Source organism: Patagioenas fasciata, chromosome 4 (genome assembly GCF_037038585.1).
Source record: "Patagioenas fasciata isolate bPatFas1 chromosome 4, bPatFas1.hap1, whole genome shotgun sequence".
NCBI classification, from domain to species: domain Eukaryota; kingdom Metazoa; phylum Chordata; class Aves; order Columbiformes; family Columbidae; genus Patagioenas; species Patagioenas fasciata.
The window spans coordinates 10,894,333-10,911,181 of record NC_092523.1 but is presented as its reverse complement, the minus strand read 5'-3'; the positions used below and the strand labels follow the sequence as shown (position 1 = coordinate 10,911,181).

At 35.3% G+C, this 16,849-nt stretch overlaps 1 protein-coding gene across 6 annotated transcripts in view; it reads right to left on the bottom strand.

Moving 5' to 3' along the window:
- Positions 1–16,849, bottom strand: part of RGS12 (regulator of G protein signaling 12) — a 93,400-nt gene that overhangs the window by 13,728 nt on the left and 62,823 nt on the right. For 3 of the 6 annotated variants that reach the window (XM_071808522.1, XM_065836646.2, XM_065836645.2), the window contains 8 exons: positions 15,729–15,805; positions 13,372–13,572; positions 12,416–12,489; positions 8,966–9,092; positions 7,941–8,037; positions 6,404–6,480; positions 5,726–5,879; positions 980–3,152 (listed from right to left, as the gene is read on the bottom strand). In XM_071808522.1, coding sequence (XP_071664623.1) covers positions 2,518–3,152; positions 5,726–5,879; positions 6,404–6,480; positions 7,941–8,037; positions 8,966–9,092; positions 12,416–12,489; positions 13,372–13,572; positions 15,729–15,805 — 1,442 coding nt within the window. In that variant the 3' untranslated portion in view covers positions 980–2,517. The other 3 variants (XM_065836647.2, XM_065836643.2, XM_065836644.2) reach the window with 3 other exon arrangements.

Genomic DNA, 16,849 nt, shown 5'->3' with positions numbered 1-16,849 from the left:
TGTTTATCCTTTGAAAAAAAGATAAAATCTGCTTTGTCACAAAGCAAAGAGAAACCAAGAGTTTAGTTTTGCAAAATCATTTTGTTTGATTACTTCAAGGTCTCTCATAGGTGACTATGACAGAAAAATAAAGCACTATCACCAGTGAAAGCAGGGTAGACCGGCTGGAATACGTGAAAATTAAAATGTTTTTAAAAGTAAAATTATTGAATATGTAGGATATTAGTTATTTGTTGTGGAAAAGTCTGAATAATTTTAAAAGGGGAACTGCTACAGGGCTTTCAAATGCTTTGTTTTCTTTCATGGAAGCCCACGGCTACGTGGGAACACAGTGACCTTTGGAAAAATGACATTTTCAGTCCCCAGAACATAAGGAGGCCCAGGTAACAGCACCACAAGCCTCTCTGCAGGTTTGGGTTTCTAATGAGGCTTCTCAGTGCTGTTAGGTTGGACCCATCTCCAGAAACGAAAAGAGAAGAGTGGTCTCCAACACCCATCTCAACCCCTCATTTCTCACCCGAGACAAACCAAAAGGTTGTTATATTGGTTACTCCACGTCAAATGAACTGAGGTCACCAGCTCATTTCTTAAAGACCAGGGAAGAATTGCTTTAGTTTAAAACAAGAAGGAAAGTAACGAATATGAAGTTTAGCCCGAGAACCCAAAGACAGAAGAGATTCTCCTTTCAGGAGTTCCTGTTACGACTGACTTCAAAGCCACCTCCTGTCTTATCTGCCTTCTGGGGCACATGTCCATGTTATGGATGTCACATGTGACCCACTGGCATCTCAAGACAGCGTTTGACCTTTGATATTTACATTATTCAAAAATATAACGTTTTTCAACTTTGTCTTGAGGTAACTGCTACTTCATATCTATTAATCTGTTTGTTATTAGAAGATAATTTCAATCAGAATTCTTAATCCAGGACTGAAAGAACTGTTTTTAAATAATGAAGAAAACCAAAGCTTAAAACCAGTTTGCGTAACTAGATCTAGAATTTATTACTCCTGAGAGAACAAAGATACAAAATACATGTGAAAACTACACAAAGATCTCTACAAAGTAAAAAGTAGAAAGTGGGAAAAGGGAAAGCTACAGTTCAGTGGTTACACAGAAACGTATGGCATGCATTAAAATATTGTCAATTCATGAAGGTTTTTTTAAGTGCAAATGGTTTTTTTTAACAGTTCTCACTGAAAAAATATGCAAATTGATACCTATGTTGTACACGTTTCATATCATCAGAAAGACACCAACACAAATCTATGCATATACACATCAATAAGTCTGAAGTACATTTTGCGGTTCTGTTATTTGTAGGCACTGGTTACAAGTTCGTTCAATACTCAGTTCCAGAAATTAAGTGGTAGCACTTATAGAACATTTCTCAAATACTACTAATAAAGGAATGTGTTTTTAAAATACCAAGAGGAGGAAATAAGTTGCATTGCCATTTATAAGCATCCAACAACCAAAGTATTATTTACAAATCATCAACCATACAGATAAAGAACAGTATCAAATACTCTGTGTAAAAAGATAAATAATTAAAATGTATATTCCCACATCACAAAGAAATGTGATCATACAAATTATGGCACCATATGTTCGTGAAACATCAAAAATAAATGTAGCACATAGATACCTCTCCTTATATTTTACATTAAAATGTACAGTACAATGACTGTAAAATGTCAATGTCCCAACACCCACTGTCTTCAAACTCTTTTGTTCCTGGTAATAGCAATTATTATTATTAGAGTCCGTGTTCATAAAGAAATTCCGTATTTCAGCCTTGGGCTAATATTGCTCTGTGATATTGCTAGACCATGAAACTTACATCCTAAAAAAAAGTTACATATTTTCTTTAAAATTATCTAATAGAAAGAGCTATTTCACATGTAAATATTCTGGGAGAAAGTGTGATAGATGCAATCTGTTTCTCTGTGTAGCAAAGAATGGGTTAAAAAAACTGTAACATTTTTATTTTTAGTCACAGGTATCTGATTTATTAGAGAAATCTTGTTTTAAATTAAGGTTTATCCATTTCAAATTTTCATCCTAAACAGTACTGCAATTTTCAACACATAATTAGGGTTCTTGCTAAAGCACTTAGGCTTCCAAACCCTAATCATGTGTTTCATTATGACAAACAGATTATGCCTCATTATGACACAGAAAATCTGGAACGCAACAGTGCTATGCAGCTCAAAATGCTGATATCCTGTTTTGTGCTCCTAGGGTAAAGAATGAGATAATTATAGCATATGGATGTATTTTAAATGTTTGTCTGCATGTGTCCATTTTTGGCCACATGCCAAATGCTAACAAAAGCACATTGTTAAAGGCAACCAGAAATATTACAGTTAGGCTAAGGCAATGGATATATTTATTCTTTTTTCCTTTTGTAAAAAAATTAAGGTGCAGAGAGAATTTTTCTTTCACGTTTTAATGGGTGCCAAATACTGATTAACAGTGCCAAGGAAAAGTAGGTTTACATAAAAGGAAAGACTATTAAAATCTAGAAATACCTGAATTGGATCTTTGATATCCAGATTTTTCCTGATTACCTGCAAAAGGAGTTGGGGGTGGATAGTTGGCTTCTGGGAGTTCACTGGTGTCTGACGGTGGTGTCGGTGGTGGCGGTGGAAGCAAAGTGCTGTTAGGGCTACTAATATCTCCTTCAGCCACGAGAGTCAAGTCTGCCACGTTCTCATCATCTACCATCTGTATACCTTCAGCTTGTAATTCTCTCGACTGCCTTTTCCATATTGTCGCATTGTTTTCCTGTGCATGCGGAATTGGAGACAACGCAGTATTAAAAGGAACACTGAAAGTCTTCTGACTGTGCAGTGCTGTCAAAGCGGATTTATGTTTATTTTCTGAGTAACCCATTTTCTTAACTGAGTTTTCATTAAAGTTTTGTACGGACTCCTGTTTTCCACTCGGTGATGTACATCCGTCCTTGCCCTCACTTTTGGAAACTCGCCTGTTGAGGCCTTTAGGGCCTGCGGGTGTAGATGAGGATGGTTCTGGTCCAGTGGGCGGCAAACGAAGAAAGTCAGGAAGAATAAGGTCTTCTTTCCTTAGCAGTCCACGTTGGTCATCTGCTCTGTTACTTTGAGCTTTGGATATGAGTTCAAAAAATTCTATTGGGGAAAAACCCAAAATTGACAAGTTTTTGTCAGAAAGTGCAATGTCATTAAAATGTAAATTTTCAGCACATTTATTTTCCATGAAGATCTTCAATTCTTTCAATGCTGCCTTGAAATAAGATCCCATGTTAATTAGGAACTTTTTCAATTGCAGCAACGTTCACTAGCATCACTATAATTAAGACCATCAGGATTGCTATTGTTAAGAGTTTTGCAGTTTAGAACAGCTGCAATTCACTGAGCCTTGAACACATCTTCTATTTTATGCGGTTAATAAATCTGTACACAGAGGATTTTTAAATTCTTTATACAAAGCAAGGCTCTGGTCTTATTGACAATGGGTGCACATTTTTATATTCTGGATAGTTTCTATCCATCTTAACTCAAAAATAGCCATGCCATTTGAAAGTTCAAAGATTCAAAATGAAGTTGTAAACTTCCTCGTTATATTGAATTTCTCTCAGTTTAATAATACTTTATCACAGTTTAAATTCAATTCACGGTGTAGTTCTAACCCACAATGTTATCATCACAGGGCACGATCAGATGTTGATTTAAGTAACCCCGTTTTATTTTGTGTGGCAATGAATCATTAGCACATAGGGAGTCAATGACCATCAAAAGAGCCATTACTAAAAGCAACGGGGTAGCTTTTTTTATGGAGTTCTTCACACAATTCAAAGTGATTTTCTGATCATGTCCTTAATGATGACCAATGGTTTAATATGTTTCTCTATATAAATAATACTCGGAGTAAATCACCACTGTTCTAGAAAGTCTCAAAACTTGGCAACAAGAAACTTATCAATCACGAGCCAAGGATTATACGACTCCTCAAAAACGAAGCATCGCAACAATAAACAAACTCTTTGTTACAAAACATACAAAAATACGTAACTCTTAATATAGGGTCTCTGCATGCCCTAAGTTTTCACAAAGACAGCATTGAAACTACGGAATATTCAAGATGCTTAAAAACGCCATCTTCAACATATGAATTAAAATCAATAGTTTCCATCCAGCTTATAAATACTATTTGAAGCGAAAGCCATTACAAAATAAAGCACAAAGTGTTAGTTTTAACTAAGCATAATACAAAGTCATACACTTAAACTTGTATGACCTTATTCCTACTCCTCTATTCATATTTGGCATTCATAGGTATTATTAAAATTTACTTTTTAACATGCTTTGTCAAATGCCATAAAATCTGAACGTAGCCAAGATGGAAGCTTCAAAACGCTTCTTATTGCCAAAGTTTTGCAAAATGGCGGTAAATGCAGATTAAAACATGCGACATTTCTAATATGTATCATACAAAAATGTTCCTTTCTGAAATTTCAAACTTCATAGAACAGTCGTTTGTTTTTTTCATTAAAAAACAGTCTGCAACATTTGGCACATGTTTTCCAAACTTGGACAAATTTCACAAAATTCAAAATAAAATAATATGTGAAAGCCTCGAATTCTGAAGTTTTCAAATTATGTTAATGTTTTACTCAGCCCTAGGAAGAAAAATGAAAATATTAAAATATGGAAAACAAGTTAACAAAACAGCAAGCAACAAAAAATAATTTAAAATGCACTTATATTTTTGTAATTAAACTTATTTTAGCAAACATCTATTTCGCAATAAAAGTTTTAGTCTCGGCACTTTTTTTCCATTCCGGTCAGTGGACATTTAGTCACAGACGAACATTCATTGGCTGTATGACTGTGCATAACCAGGTTTTGGATATGCATATTAGGTCACATTAGCCATAAATTTTGACCTCTGGGTAAAATATGTCCCTCTGATTTTTTTCTACTTGGGAAAATAGGGAGGAACATGTAGGACTGACAAGAGAGGCAACTGATTCGGTTAATGCCCTAAGGCAGGGGGTGGTTTGTTAAGATTTCTCCAGCATTTTTATTCCTCTTTCTCACCCAGACATCTTTCTATATGAAAGCAATTTTTCCAATGAGTTCTTTTCCAATGATATCACTAAAACTATTTAGTTGAAGGTAAAAATAGAACTCAGAATACAGAAGATTACCAAGAATCTCCTTGCTTATTTCTACTTGTAACCACCTTTTCGGAGCGGTTGCTCAATGTAAACGGAATTTTTCCTCTCGCCCATCACAGCTCCTCCACACATCAGACAGTTCTGTCCTGCTACAGACTTCAGCACAAAATCTTTAAAACTTCTTACCTGGGCACGTTAGGGTCTGCAAAGGCCTTTTGGTGAGTTAAAGAAAGGCAAGCTTCTACACGGCTTGCAAAGGGTATGGAATGGGATACTGAACCGCAACTGAGTAACTATTTTCTTTGTATTTTACCAGGAATGAGGTAGCTTTCACTTTTGAAAGTTTTGCCTGGCACCTGTGTCTGTCTTTAGGTATCCTTAAAATTCTACCTTCACCTTCAAAACTTTTACAATTCAAACACAGCATCAAACAAAAATGTAAGGAGCATGATTATGAATTTCACAATGGAATATTAAACACACGGTACCTTTTTCTACACAAAAACAAATTTCTAATTTTGCTAAGTCTACTTATATTAATAAACTAGAAAGTTCACATACCCTCTGCTTCATCCAAATTTATTTTCTGACATTTTTTTTTCCCAATCTTTGCAATAGAGTCTTCTCTCTTTGACAGCCGGACTTCCCTAGCATTTTTTCCATTTTCGCCTTTCATTTTGATAGAATTAGACTTTCCTAGAGTTCTTCCCTCTCCCTGCATTAGAAGGAAAGTTAAGGTACTACTTACATTTAGGCTATACCATTGCGTACATAATATAGTCTAAGTGAATGAAAAAGTTATTCTTTAAAAAAACATTTCTCTAACACCACCAAAACAGATGTTTTAGTTTAATTTTGATTATTGCTAAGAACATTTGCCATAGTACTTCCCCAAAATGTATAAATAAATATGATTTGTTTACTCTGAAGAATTCACATTACTCTAAAATTCAGAGCCCCTTTCTGTAATTTCATCATTTTCAAATATAGATGAGCCACTGAGACACGAAACAACAAACACAACACAGTGAAAAAGATACTTGATTCATCATTAAGACAAAGTTCTCACAGACAAATGCGGTTGATAGCGGAAAAACATCAGATGAATTACAACTCTGCTCAACCTAATTATATCATTTGGCTAATTCAAAACCACGGATAAATGCAGTTTTTAGTATAGGATTCTAGAAGGAAACAAAAGATGATCTAGGGGACAAAAATCATTGCAGATCTACTTACAGTAGATACTTGATTTCTTGATGTAGTTACAGTTGCACTCTGTTTTACTGATGCACCTTTTTGTTTATCTGTGAACGCTGAACATAAACATACCTTCTATAACTACAAATTTATCATTTCCCAAATAAGCAATATTTAAGTGACAATGATGAACACAACAGATTTTTTTGCTGTAAAATCTCCCAGATGTACTCAGAGAACAGTGAGCACAGTTGATGTCTCTGCTACTTTTCAGTCAAAACCCACCAGAATCTCCCTCTCATCTCTACTTTTTCCTAATATTGGCAATGCTCTTAAAGTTTAAAGATGCTGAATTTTCAGTTAAGTTCTCCTAGATTTTCAATTAAGATCAAATAGTTTTTTAAATCTCAGCTAATAATTCAGTTTGTAATTTTCAAATTTAGAATTTAAATGAGGAAAAAAAAATCAGCAGAAAAGACCACCGAAAGATCATGTTGAGTCTTTTCTAACCTGTGCATCGTTTTCTAGACATTGCCACATTCTCCTTGTCTACTTCTAAGTAACTAAATGGCCCCTTCAATTTACATCTGCCTACAGCAAATATACTAACGGAAGCCTGAGCTGCAAACACAGAATCATGGTCATTTTTCACTGGTTAGCCTAATGATAGAATGATCCCCTATGACTTCAGCTTTTATAGCAGCTGTCAGTACACAGGATTACAGTTTTAATTGTAATTCTTAAACTAATTATCTGTGAGAGTATTTAGATTTACATCTTCTTTTTTCAAAACAAAAATTGGTTCTGTTTTCTAGAGAAAATGACAAATCTGATTCTCCTCAATAAATACCTCCATCCTTATTTTCCCAGCTCTTCCTCAAAAAGGATCTCTGCTCAAAGTCAATTTAACTGCATCTAATTTCATTTTTAAAACTAAGCGTTCTCTATCTATAAAAAGGTCTCCTAATGAAAGTGAACTCTCAAAGCTGCTTGTATTAATCTAGTATGTTAAATGTGCAAAAAGATTGTCAACACTTCGGTTGATCAACTTCTATTTTTCAAATTGTTTTGTCCAGGGAAATAAAAAATTACATCCTTTTTAGTGTTATCTCCAGAAATCATCACTTAAAACTGGAGAGGTAGGCTCTGCTACTTTCTCACGTTAAAGAAGGGGGTTGTTACAGCAGTACATATAGCCGCTGCACAAACTGCATCTGTTTTACTTACACAGAATGTTTCTTTTGAATTAACTGCCAAATTCAAAGAAGTTATTTGCCATTATTATTACTGGGCACTGTGTCACTAAACGCATATGTGGATCTATGGCTGAGTGCAAGGAAAACATACCAGCATTACTAGTGCAAAATTTCTTACAGTAACAGTAAAGTACTTGGCATCAAGAGATCAATTTAATCTTCCATCTTTAGAAACTGCACTCCTCTTTAGTTAAAAGAATACTGCTGTATGTGACAAATCTAATCACATTTACTTCACCTTCACACCAACAGAAGTAACCAAAATTAGGGTTTATGAAACTGATTTGGTATCATAGATAAAAGCTTTTTTGCCAACTTACCTCTGCCCTTCGTAGGCTCTTTTTCATCTAGAACAACCCGCTGACCATCCAGATTAGATATAGGGACACCAAGATCAAGTGGTTCCTGCTCACCATTCTAAAGTCGGAGCACAGTTTGTATATAATAGAGAAAAAGCTGTTTTCAGAACAAATTTATGCTGTCTGGCAATTTTTGAAAGAAAACCAGCAAAGCATTTTTATGTTTCAGTGTAGCCTCAACATATATTTTCTTCTGCCATTCTAAATATGTTTATTCCATTTGTGTTAAACTATCTTAATTACAATGAGTGAAACCTATTTAGATGAGGAGAATGGTATTCAGGGAAAAGAAGATACAAGGAGAAAAAAAATAATCCCATTCCCAAGCATGCACAAATACTCTGGCACCATTAGTGTGTACGTTCAGCAAATCATATTTTTCAGACGAAGTCTGACTTTATTTTATATCCTAAATCTATTGTACTTTGTTAATCTTGTAATTTTATTAAATGAACTTATCTTTATACCAACATGTTTTTTAATTGTTTAAAAAATATGGACTGGTTCAGCCAAGACAGTATACATTCTAGAAATACCAGAAAAGTAACTGATATTCCATCATAATAGAGAAGATGCTAGTCCAAGGTTTAGGAGCAAGGAAGTTGAATTGGTCTCCTTCCCCAGAAATCTTCTGCGAGGGGATCTGAGGCAATTTTTATGATTCTGAGGATAATGGAACAACAGCTTTAAGTAATTCCAATCAACGTTCCCTGGCTAATAGTAGGAAAAGTTGAGCTCTGCAAGAAGCTAAATTCAGGCTCTCTTATTTATGTTGCTGGAATTATTCTGAAGGAGAATATAAAAGAGAAGCAGACTAAAGCTTTGAGGTAGTTACTATTAAGCATAATGGTTATGACTACTACGTATTTTCATCTCAGCATGATTTTAATGCCTAATTATAAGGATAGGTATAATTTCAGGGACTATCATTTGATCTTGTCCAGACAAAAAATACTGCAGCTTGAATTACATCAAAAGATACTTACTAGTCTTGCCACAAGTTCATTAAGATTTAAACCGTACTTTGCAACCACAGGCCTTAAGACCTCTGTCACTGGCTTGGTGGGTTTAGCCTTCAGACCAACTGATCGATTGATTGGAACAAGATCCAGCCTGAAACATATCAATTGTAACATAAAGTATGAAATACTCCAATTAACAAAATGTACAAAATAGCTAAAATCCAATCTACCATAAAGTTATATTAGTTTACAGTTAGTGGTACTGAAACTTCACTAGCACAAATTTATCCTAAACTGAAGGTATAAAGCAGTTTTAATAAAAATAAAACTTCCACTGTTTAACTCGCCAGAGCTGAGTGAAGACGTGAGCCAATCTAACTGCACCTAATCCTCCGACCAACTAGACAGATTCCATACCACTTTCATCTTTAGAGTGGTATTGCTTTGACCATTCTGGTCCAGGAGCGCTTCCAAAGTGACTCCATGCCTGTACTATAGCCTTGGATGCAAGAAAAATATTTCTCCCCAGTTCCACAAAAGAGACTCACAATGTCCTGTTCAATTGCTTGAGATGGGCTTGGGCAGGAATTTTTATTTTTAAGCATAGGAACAAATACACTGGAATTCCAGATGATGCAAAAAAGAAGAGCAATTCAGTTGGAACTGAAAGGATAAAGACAACTCTCTTCAGAGTCTACTAAGCAACTTTGTATCATTTTGTCAAAACAGCAAAAAAATAATGAAATAAGAAATATTTTTAAAACCCAAACAACTATTCCATTTGTGCTTATTTACCTGCACAGAACTGTGTCTATGTTGTTTTGTTGGTTGGTTGTTTTGTTTTTTAAATGCTCTTCACCTGTGCTTCGACTCCTCTGTAACAGCCACATTTGACTACAATGGTACTATAGTATGAAAATAAGGGCAGGCTTATTGCTAACAAAACCCCATTTTTTCCTCTCACACAAATTACTTAAAGACAAGATGTATAGTCTTATTGACTTCTGTCTTTCACAAGAATCCTGAATAACTGAAACTTGGACTTCCATATTTTCTTACAGACAACAGCTATTAAATAGAAATGATCAATTTTAATCATTAACTGGTAATTGACACAGAAGTGGCAGACAGGTAACCAAGTACATCCACATAGTCTTTGTCTTATGTCTGAAAATAATCAAAATATTTGAATATTTTTGCTTACACAGTGCCTACCCACAGAAGGGATTAATGTAGAACACTTCTACATTCTAATTAACACACAAGTAACATATGGTACTGCCTACTTAAATTTCCTTTTTAATTTGGAAACTCAACAAACTCACACCTAATAAAAGACTGCTCAATCTCAATTTTGAGATTGAATACGCTGTACCATATTCATTAATTTGAAGTACTCAAATAGAAACGAGCCCTACTTCCTAAAGAAAATTAATATAAAGCCAAAATGAAGAATGCCTGACAAATTTTATTCACTTCAAAAGCTGTCCTGGTTTTGTTAAAAAACAAGTTTCTCTTTTAGTGAATTTGCCTGTCAGCTAAAGCCTTCATATCAGCTGCATTTTCCTGGAGAACCAGATACATGTTTTGGTAAACATAGCAATGGAATGCAAACTTATTGATAAGCATGGATGGACATCTCGCGAGAGGGGCAACGAGAAACAGGTGACCAAGAAACTGACCAACTGTGTATAACATTCCATTCACATGAATACTTCATATAAAAGTGGAGATCACGAGGATCTCGTCCCTTTTTCATCCTTTTTGCTTATGGTCGACATTAGGAGAGTATCTTGCTAGTTGTCCCTGCAAACTGAGGCCTAGTGACAGACTGAATCCAGCTCCAATTGGCTGCAGAGTCCAGTCCAGGACTTCGGGTGCCAGCTCTGCAGTTGCTGGGACTTTCAAGATTGGTTTTGTATATTTTGTATTATTTTCTCTATTCTTATTAGTAGCATTAGTAAAACAATTTTTCCAACTCTCTTCTCTCTGTCCTTCTTTTCTTCCCAATTGTCTGTCTGCAGTGCGAATGGGGGAGAGGGAGGGGCAAAAGTGGGAAGGTGGTGGGGGAAGAAGAGGAGGTTAACAGTACATCTGCCAGGGTTTTATTGTCACCCGGCAATCAAAACCCGCGACAAAAGCATAACTCAATAATGTAACACAAACACATTCTACTTCATGACTTTTTCCTGCAATAATTATTTCAAGAGTTTTCATAGTGTAACTTTGGATTTTTAGAATTTAGGAACATTAAAATATTTTCTGGCATTTTGGAAAAAATAGAAACAGATTATTTTGAAAAAACTGTATACTATAAAACAATATTACATAATACTAAGTACATTATGTATTGAATTATATTATAACCACATTAATAATAATATTAAAACATCGACTTAAGATTCAAGATTATAAATCTATATGCAGATGAATTTATATTTATACAATTGATGAATTTCTATTTATACAATTAGTAGTCTTACTGTAATCTGCCAGTTAGGCACATAATTACAAATACAACTGAATGGGAACCTGTATTCAATAAAAATATCCATTTATTCTTAAAGGCTTATTTTTTTTTTATTGTTGCATTTAGGATTTGGACTAGGAGACTTGCAGTTCAACTTCCATCTCATTCTTGATGTGGAAGGTCCCTCTGGGCTGGCAGATCTGTCCTATATGCTTGTTCACACCTGCTTCAGCTTGAGCAGTTGGACATCAGAATAATATTTAACTATCAGAATAATATTAATTATCAAAATAATATTTAAATATTTCCCTAACTGGAACATCAAATTCCCACTTGTACCCAAGACAGCAATCCAGAAAGCTCCCTCCTGCAGCATTTAAAACTCACCAGGTGCTGCTCTATGCAGTTTGGAACATTCCTGTGGGCCTGTATTTCTCCCACTTATCCCTACTCTGGTTGCACTCATCAGAATTACCTTTTGGAGATGCCCCAATCTCAGCATTACCTGTAGAGGAAGCACCAAGCAGCTGGCTCTAAATCTCTAGGATATCAGTGCCTAAACATAGGTAGAACATCTAACTTAGGCACTTGTGTAGCTCAGAGATATCCCCATGCTAAATGTGTATCTCCTGCCTCAGTGTTACTGCAATCTGAAGTAAAAATGGACTTCTACTTTAAGAAGTAAAATGTGGAAGTCAATAGTTTTCAGTTACAAATATTAGTTCACCTTCCTTCTTCACATGAGACTCCTTGCTTGATAGAAACACCTATTTCTTCTACCATGTTTGTACAATGAATGGGAACCTTAGATCCCCTGCTGCTGGATTCTGGATTACAATCAAAGATGTTGCATTGCGTGGCTAACTGGATTTTTTACTGGATTCAGACAAATTCTTTTCTGCATTAACTACACAAGTAACTGACAAGACTTCAGTGCACTTACAAAACGCAAAATGGAAACCAGGCTGGAAAATGCCAAGGAAGACAGTATTGTTGACTCTTACCGAAATAAAGTGCGTTTTTCTAAACGTAGGTCCCGAGACTCCAAGATGCTACTGTCTTGGTGCAACACAAGTGGCTACAGAGCATATGTGAGGAACAAAAGAAGAGAGCAAATTCATTTTAAAATATGTAAAAATGAGCAGTTGAGCGGTTAAAAAAATTCAGATAACTTAGCAGATTATTAATATAGGTTGTGTGCATTCCAGCAGATATTCATTTATAATATGCAACACGATGAAAGTGTATTTTTTTACTTTGGCCAGTTGTAAGATAATGACCAAACTTTAAAATCTACTGGAGCCAGAAGGTACTCAGGAAATCAGCGTTTTAAAACAAGCCTAGGCCCTTCAACTTAAATAAATTATTATACGGAATGACACATTAGAATATATGGCAAGTTAGCAGTCATTAAAAGATTTAAAACAACAGGCACATTCGTTGACTTTTCTCATTGTAAACATCTAGATGGATCACAAGCACAAATTTAGGGCAATAAGTGTTTCACATCCAGTTTCTCTTTGATTTGGAGATACTTCTGTTGGAATATGAGACATCACCTACCACCAACATGGACTGCTGTACTGGAAGTTTTCCTCAGCATTAAAACATATACCTTAATACTAGCATGAATTCATTTCATTTCTATTTTGGCGACCTGAATGTCATCATGTTTCTTTGTTTTAATGAAGTACCACCTATTACAACACATTTGTTTTCTTTCTGGATACTTTCAATTAAGTACAAGCTAATCATTTCCCTGGATAACCTATGTGGACTAGATATCCGAATTAACTAATTATTATCAGGAAATCCTTGTCATAAGCTCTTCTGCTTTCTGTAATGTAGACAGCACAACCTCAGTACTGCCAATGTAAAGCTATAGGCAGAACCAGAAAGAAGCATTACTATTGAGAGAACAGGATTTCTCATTAGCAAAATAAGTATGAAAATGCAATACCTTATCACCTCCAACTAAAAAAAGGTCCACTGCAGCTATGTTAATGCCATGTTTCTCGCAGAGCCCAGATAGCACCTCTTTGATAGAGAATCCGGATTTAACAGCCATTTTGCTGGATGAACCATCCGGAAGGTTTATACAGCAGTATTTGGGAGATTTCTCTTTATCTGGTACAAATGCAGGTAATCTTGAGGTTTCCGACTTGATAGGAGAAAAGAAAAGTCAGTCCCCAACGGGAAAAGTGGGAATATGCCTAGAGTCTGTACAAATCAAACTAAGAAGCACACTATCTACCATGTTTACAGTTTAGAAATCCTTCCAAATATCACAAATACCAGATAAATTTAAAAACCTGAAAAAAACAGTTTAGATAAAGACACCAGCACTTCACAAATCTAAATGTATTTCAAGAAGAGATGAAGTGAGTGCATAAAACACGTTACAATATTCTCAAATTATAGAACAGAACTCCTAATCAACAAGTGTAAGTAGTAAATAAAATCTTATTTAGCTTCCAAATTGTTAAGTGTCTGTACTCAATAATGACCTGCTGATGTCAGAATTTCAATTGGCACATCATGAATCAACATTAAGTGATGAGGAACACCTTTAAACATCAGGTTCCTCAAACACAATTTCCTTTTCTTTTAGCATAATCTGAATACTACACATACAAATATACCACAGAGAATTAAAAAAAAAAAATCACTTAATGATCATGGGTTTTTTTATTAGAGAGAACAGAAGGCTAAGCCTAAAGGGCACAGCATTTATCTTTATTCTAGAGTAACAGTAGAATAGCAACACTGCTACAAAATATCACAATCCTCTTTAAACATTTAACAAAGAGCTCAATCAGAACTTAAAAGGACAATACAAAAATATTGTCTTTTATTAGGGTACTCATTGTGCTTTTTCTCTTCTCTAACTTGTTGCTTCTCATCTAAATCACGGTAACCTTCTGACACTCAGTTGGAGTGGGAGAAAAAAACAGAGGTTGTTGCTGTAGGGAGGCTTTGTATTTTCTGTTTCTTAAGACTTTTCTGCAACAGAAATAAAGATGACGTTGCTTTGCTCGCTTTCCTAATCAGTATTTGTAGCATAGGCAAAATTACAGTTGCTAGAATCTAGTCTACTAGAGGGATACCAAGACTACAAAAGAACTTGTGAAAATTTCCTTTTCTATACTCTTCCTCCACATCGATGTAGTTAAAATGAAGTATTACAATGATGTTCTATTATTAATACTGTTTCGATTTTGCATTTCATTAGATTTACACTGCAAAGGTAGAACTTGATGGTTAGAAATCACAGTGTCTTCACTGATTTTAGAATCAAAGAATTGTTTAGGTTGGAAAAGACCTCTAAGATCATCAAGTCCAACCATTAACACTGCCAAGTCCACCACTAAACCATGTCCCTAAGTGCTGCATCTAAACGCCTTTTAAACCCCTCCAGGGATGGTGACTCCACCACTGCCCTGGGCAGCCTGTTCCAATGCCTGACAACCCTTTCTGTGAAGAATTTTTTCCTATCTAAACCTCCCTGGTGCAATTTGAGGCCATTTCCTCTTGTCCTATCACTTGCTACTTGGGAGAAGAAACCAACCTCCTTTCAGGTAGTTGCAGACAGTGATAAGGTCTCCCCTCAGCCTCCTTTCCTCCAGGCTGAACAGCCCCAGTTCCCTCAGCTGCTCCTCATCACACTTGTGCTCCAGGCCCCTCACCAGCTTTGCTGCCCTTCTCTGAACTCTCACCAGCACCTCAATGTTTTTCTTGACAAGAGGCTGAAAACAACACAGGATTTGAGGTACACATATTTTCCTACATACTATGGTTTGCAATGAAATTCCCTATCTCTTCTTTTCTAGGATTTTAGGAGAAGAGTACAATCGTAATGACTAGACAAAAAATTCACAACTTTAAAAGAAATGGAGAGGACAGAAGCACGACAGACACTGGTACCACAGAAATCAGTCTAACACAGCTTGCATACAGGTCAAGCAGAGGGACTGCTTTAACATGTGATTGTTCGGAACAGAGTATCAAAACTCCGGTAGGCATAAAAAGCTGTTTAGAAAGAGCTAGAGTGGCTCCCTTTGGAAGACAAACTTTTGTTCTGGAAGTTTACTGGTGCCTGACAGACAAGATGCAAATGATATCTTTCTGTCACAAAGACAAAATATATGAACACAAGCTCCATTACATTTCTAGTATCCTAAAATTGTTTAATATTACCCTCTAACGGCATCACCTAAAGACCCTTTCTCAAAGTATTACTTCAAACAAATTACTTCACACTACTTAAAAAGATAGTAATTCATTGTTTTCACTGCATTATTAAGAGCCAGCCATTACCAAGTCAAGACTAGCAGTTGATGACATGGAGCCTTGTGATTCCCGTCGGTATGATAATCCATTGGACTGAATAGAATCTGTTTGTGGAAAGAATCAGCAATCAGTAAAAAGGCTTATTTTTATTATTTATTATAATACAGAAAGCTGTTTCAAATATTAGCTCCTCTGGTCAGAAAAATATTTCTTTTCATTAAAGGAAAAAAACACCAGATCTTCAGACTTCTGTGCACTGAACCACAGAAATTCAAAACAAGATTTGGTCGAGTTTTTCTTGTTTAAGTAACTCTTGAATAACCCCACTTGCTTTTATATTAGAAAGAAAATATAATTTTTTTTTTAATTTTTACTCTTATAATGATTTTTAAAGTTATTCTACCTCTTCAGATATTTTGAAAAGAGATAAATATTTCTAAAAGTGCAAGTATGGTGTTAGAAAACTAAAACCTAAGACAATCACTGGTCACTTTCAGAAGTTTAAGTCTATAATCCTCGCAAATGCCTCTGACGTCTTCACAGGAATACAATGCAAACACTTAAAATATCCATACGATAAAACGTATCTTGTGGGTTTGGGCCTTTACTAGAAAACAGAGAAGAAGAAACCACATGAACAATATGGTCCAAATTTGCTGCTTCAATGGAATTTCTCTGTTATTTTTAACTCAATTGAGTTACTGCAAAACTTTCATCTCTTCCTCTAGAGGCCACATACAGGAGCTTTCACAGGGGAACTCTTCCTTAAACTATTAAAAATAGTTAAATATAATAATAAAACAGCAGATTAAAAAGGTTTACACAACTCTGACTCTTCTGATTTCATTTTACTCAGGAAAGGTGGAAACAGGTAGTGAAGGTGTTCAAAAGTGAACATACCTGTGTGGTACTAACAAAAGAAAGAAAAGTAGGATAATGCAGATGGAGGAATTTTTTTTATAGCTGTAACTATAGCACTATTTCTATATAAAGCTCCTGAACTTCTCTGTAAAGAGTTGAAATTATCTTACTATAAAAATAGTAGCTCTCTGCTTGAAAAAGCAATTGCCAGCACACAGAAATGCAGAGTCTACTGGAAAGCTGAAAAAAAAGTCAAGAAAAACATATTTAAATATTTTCATACTTCT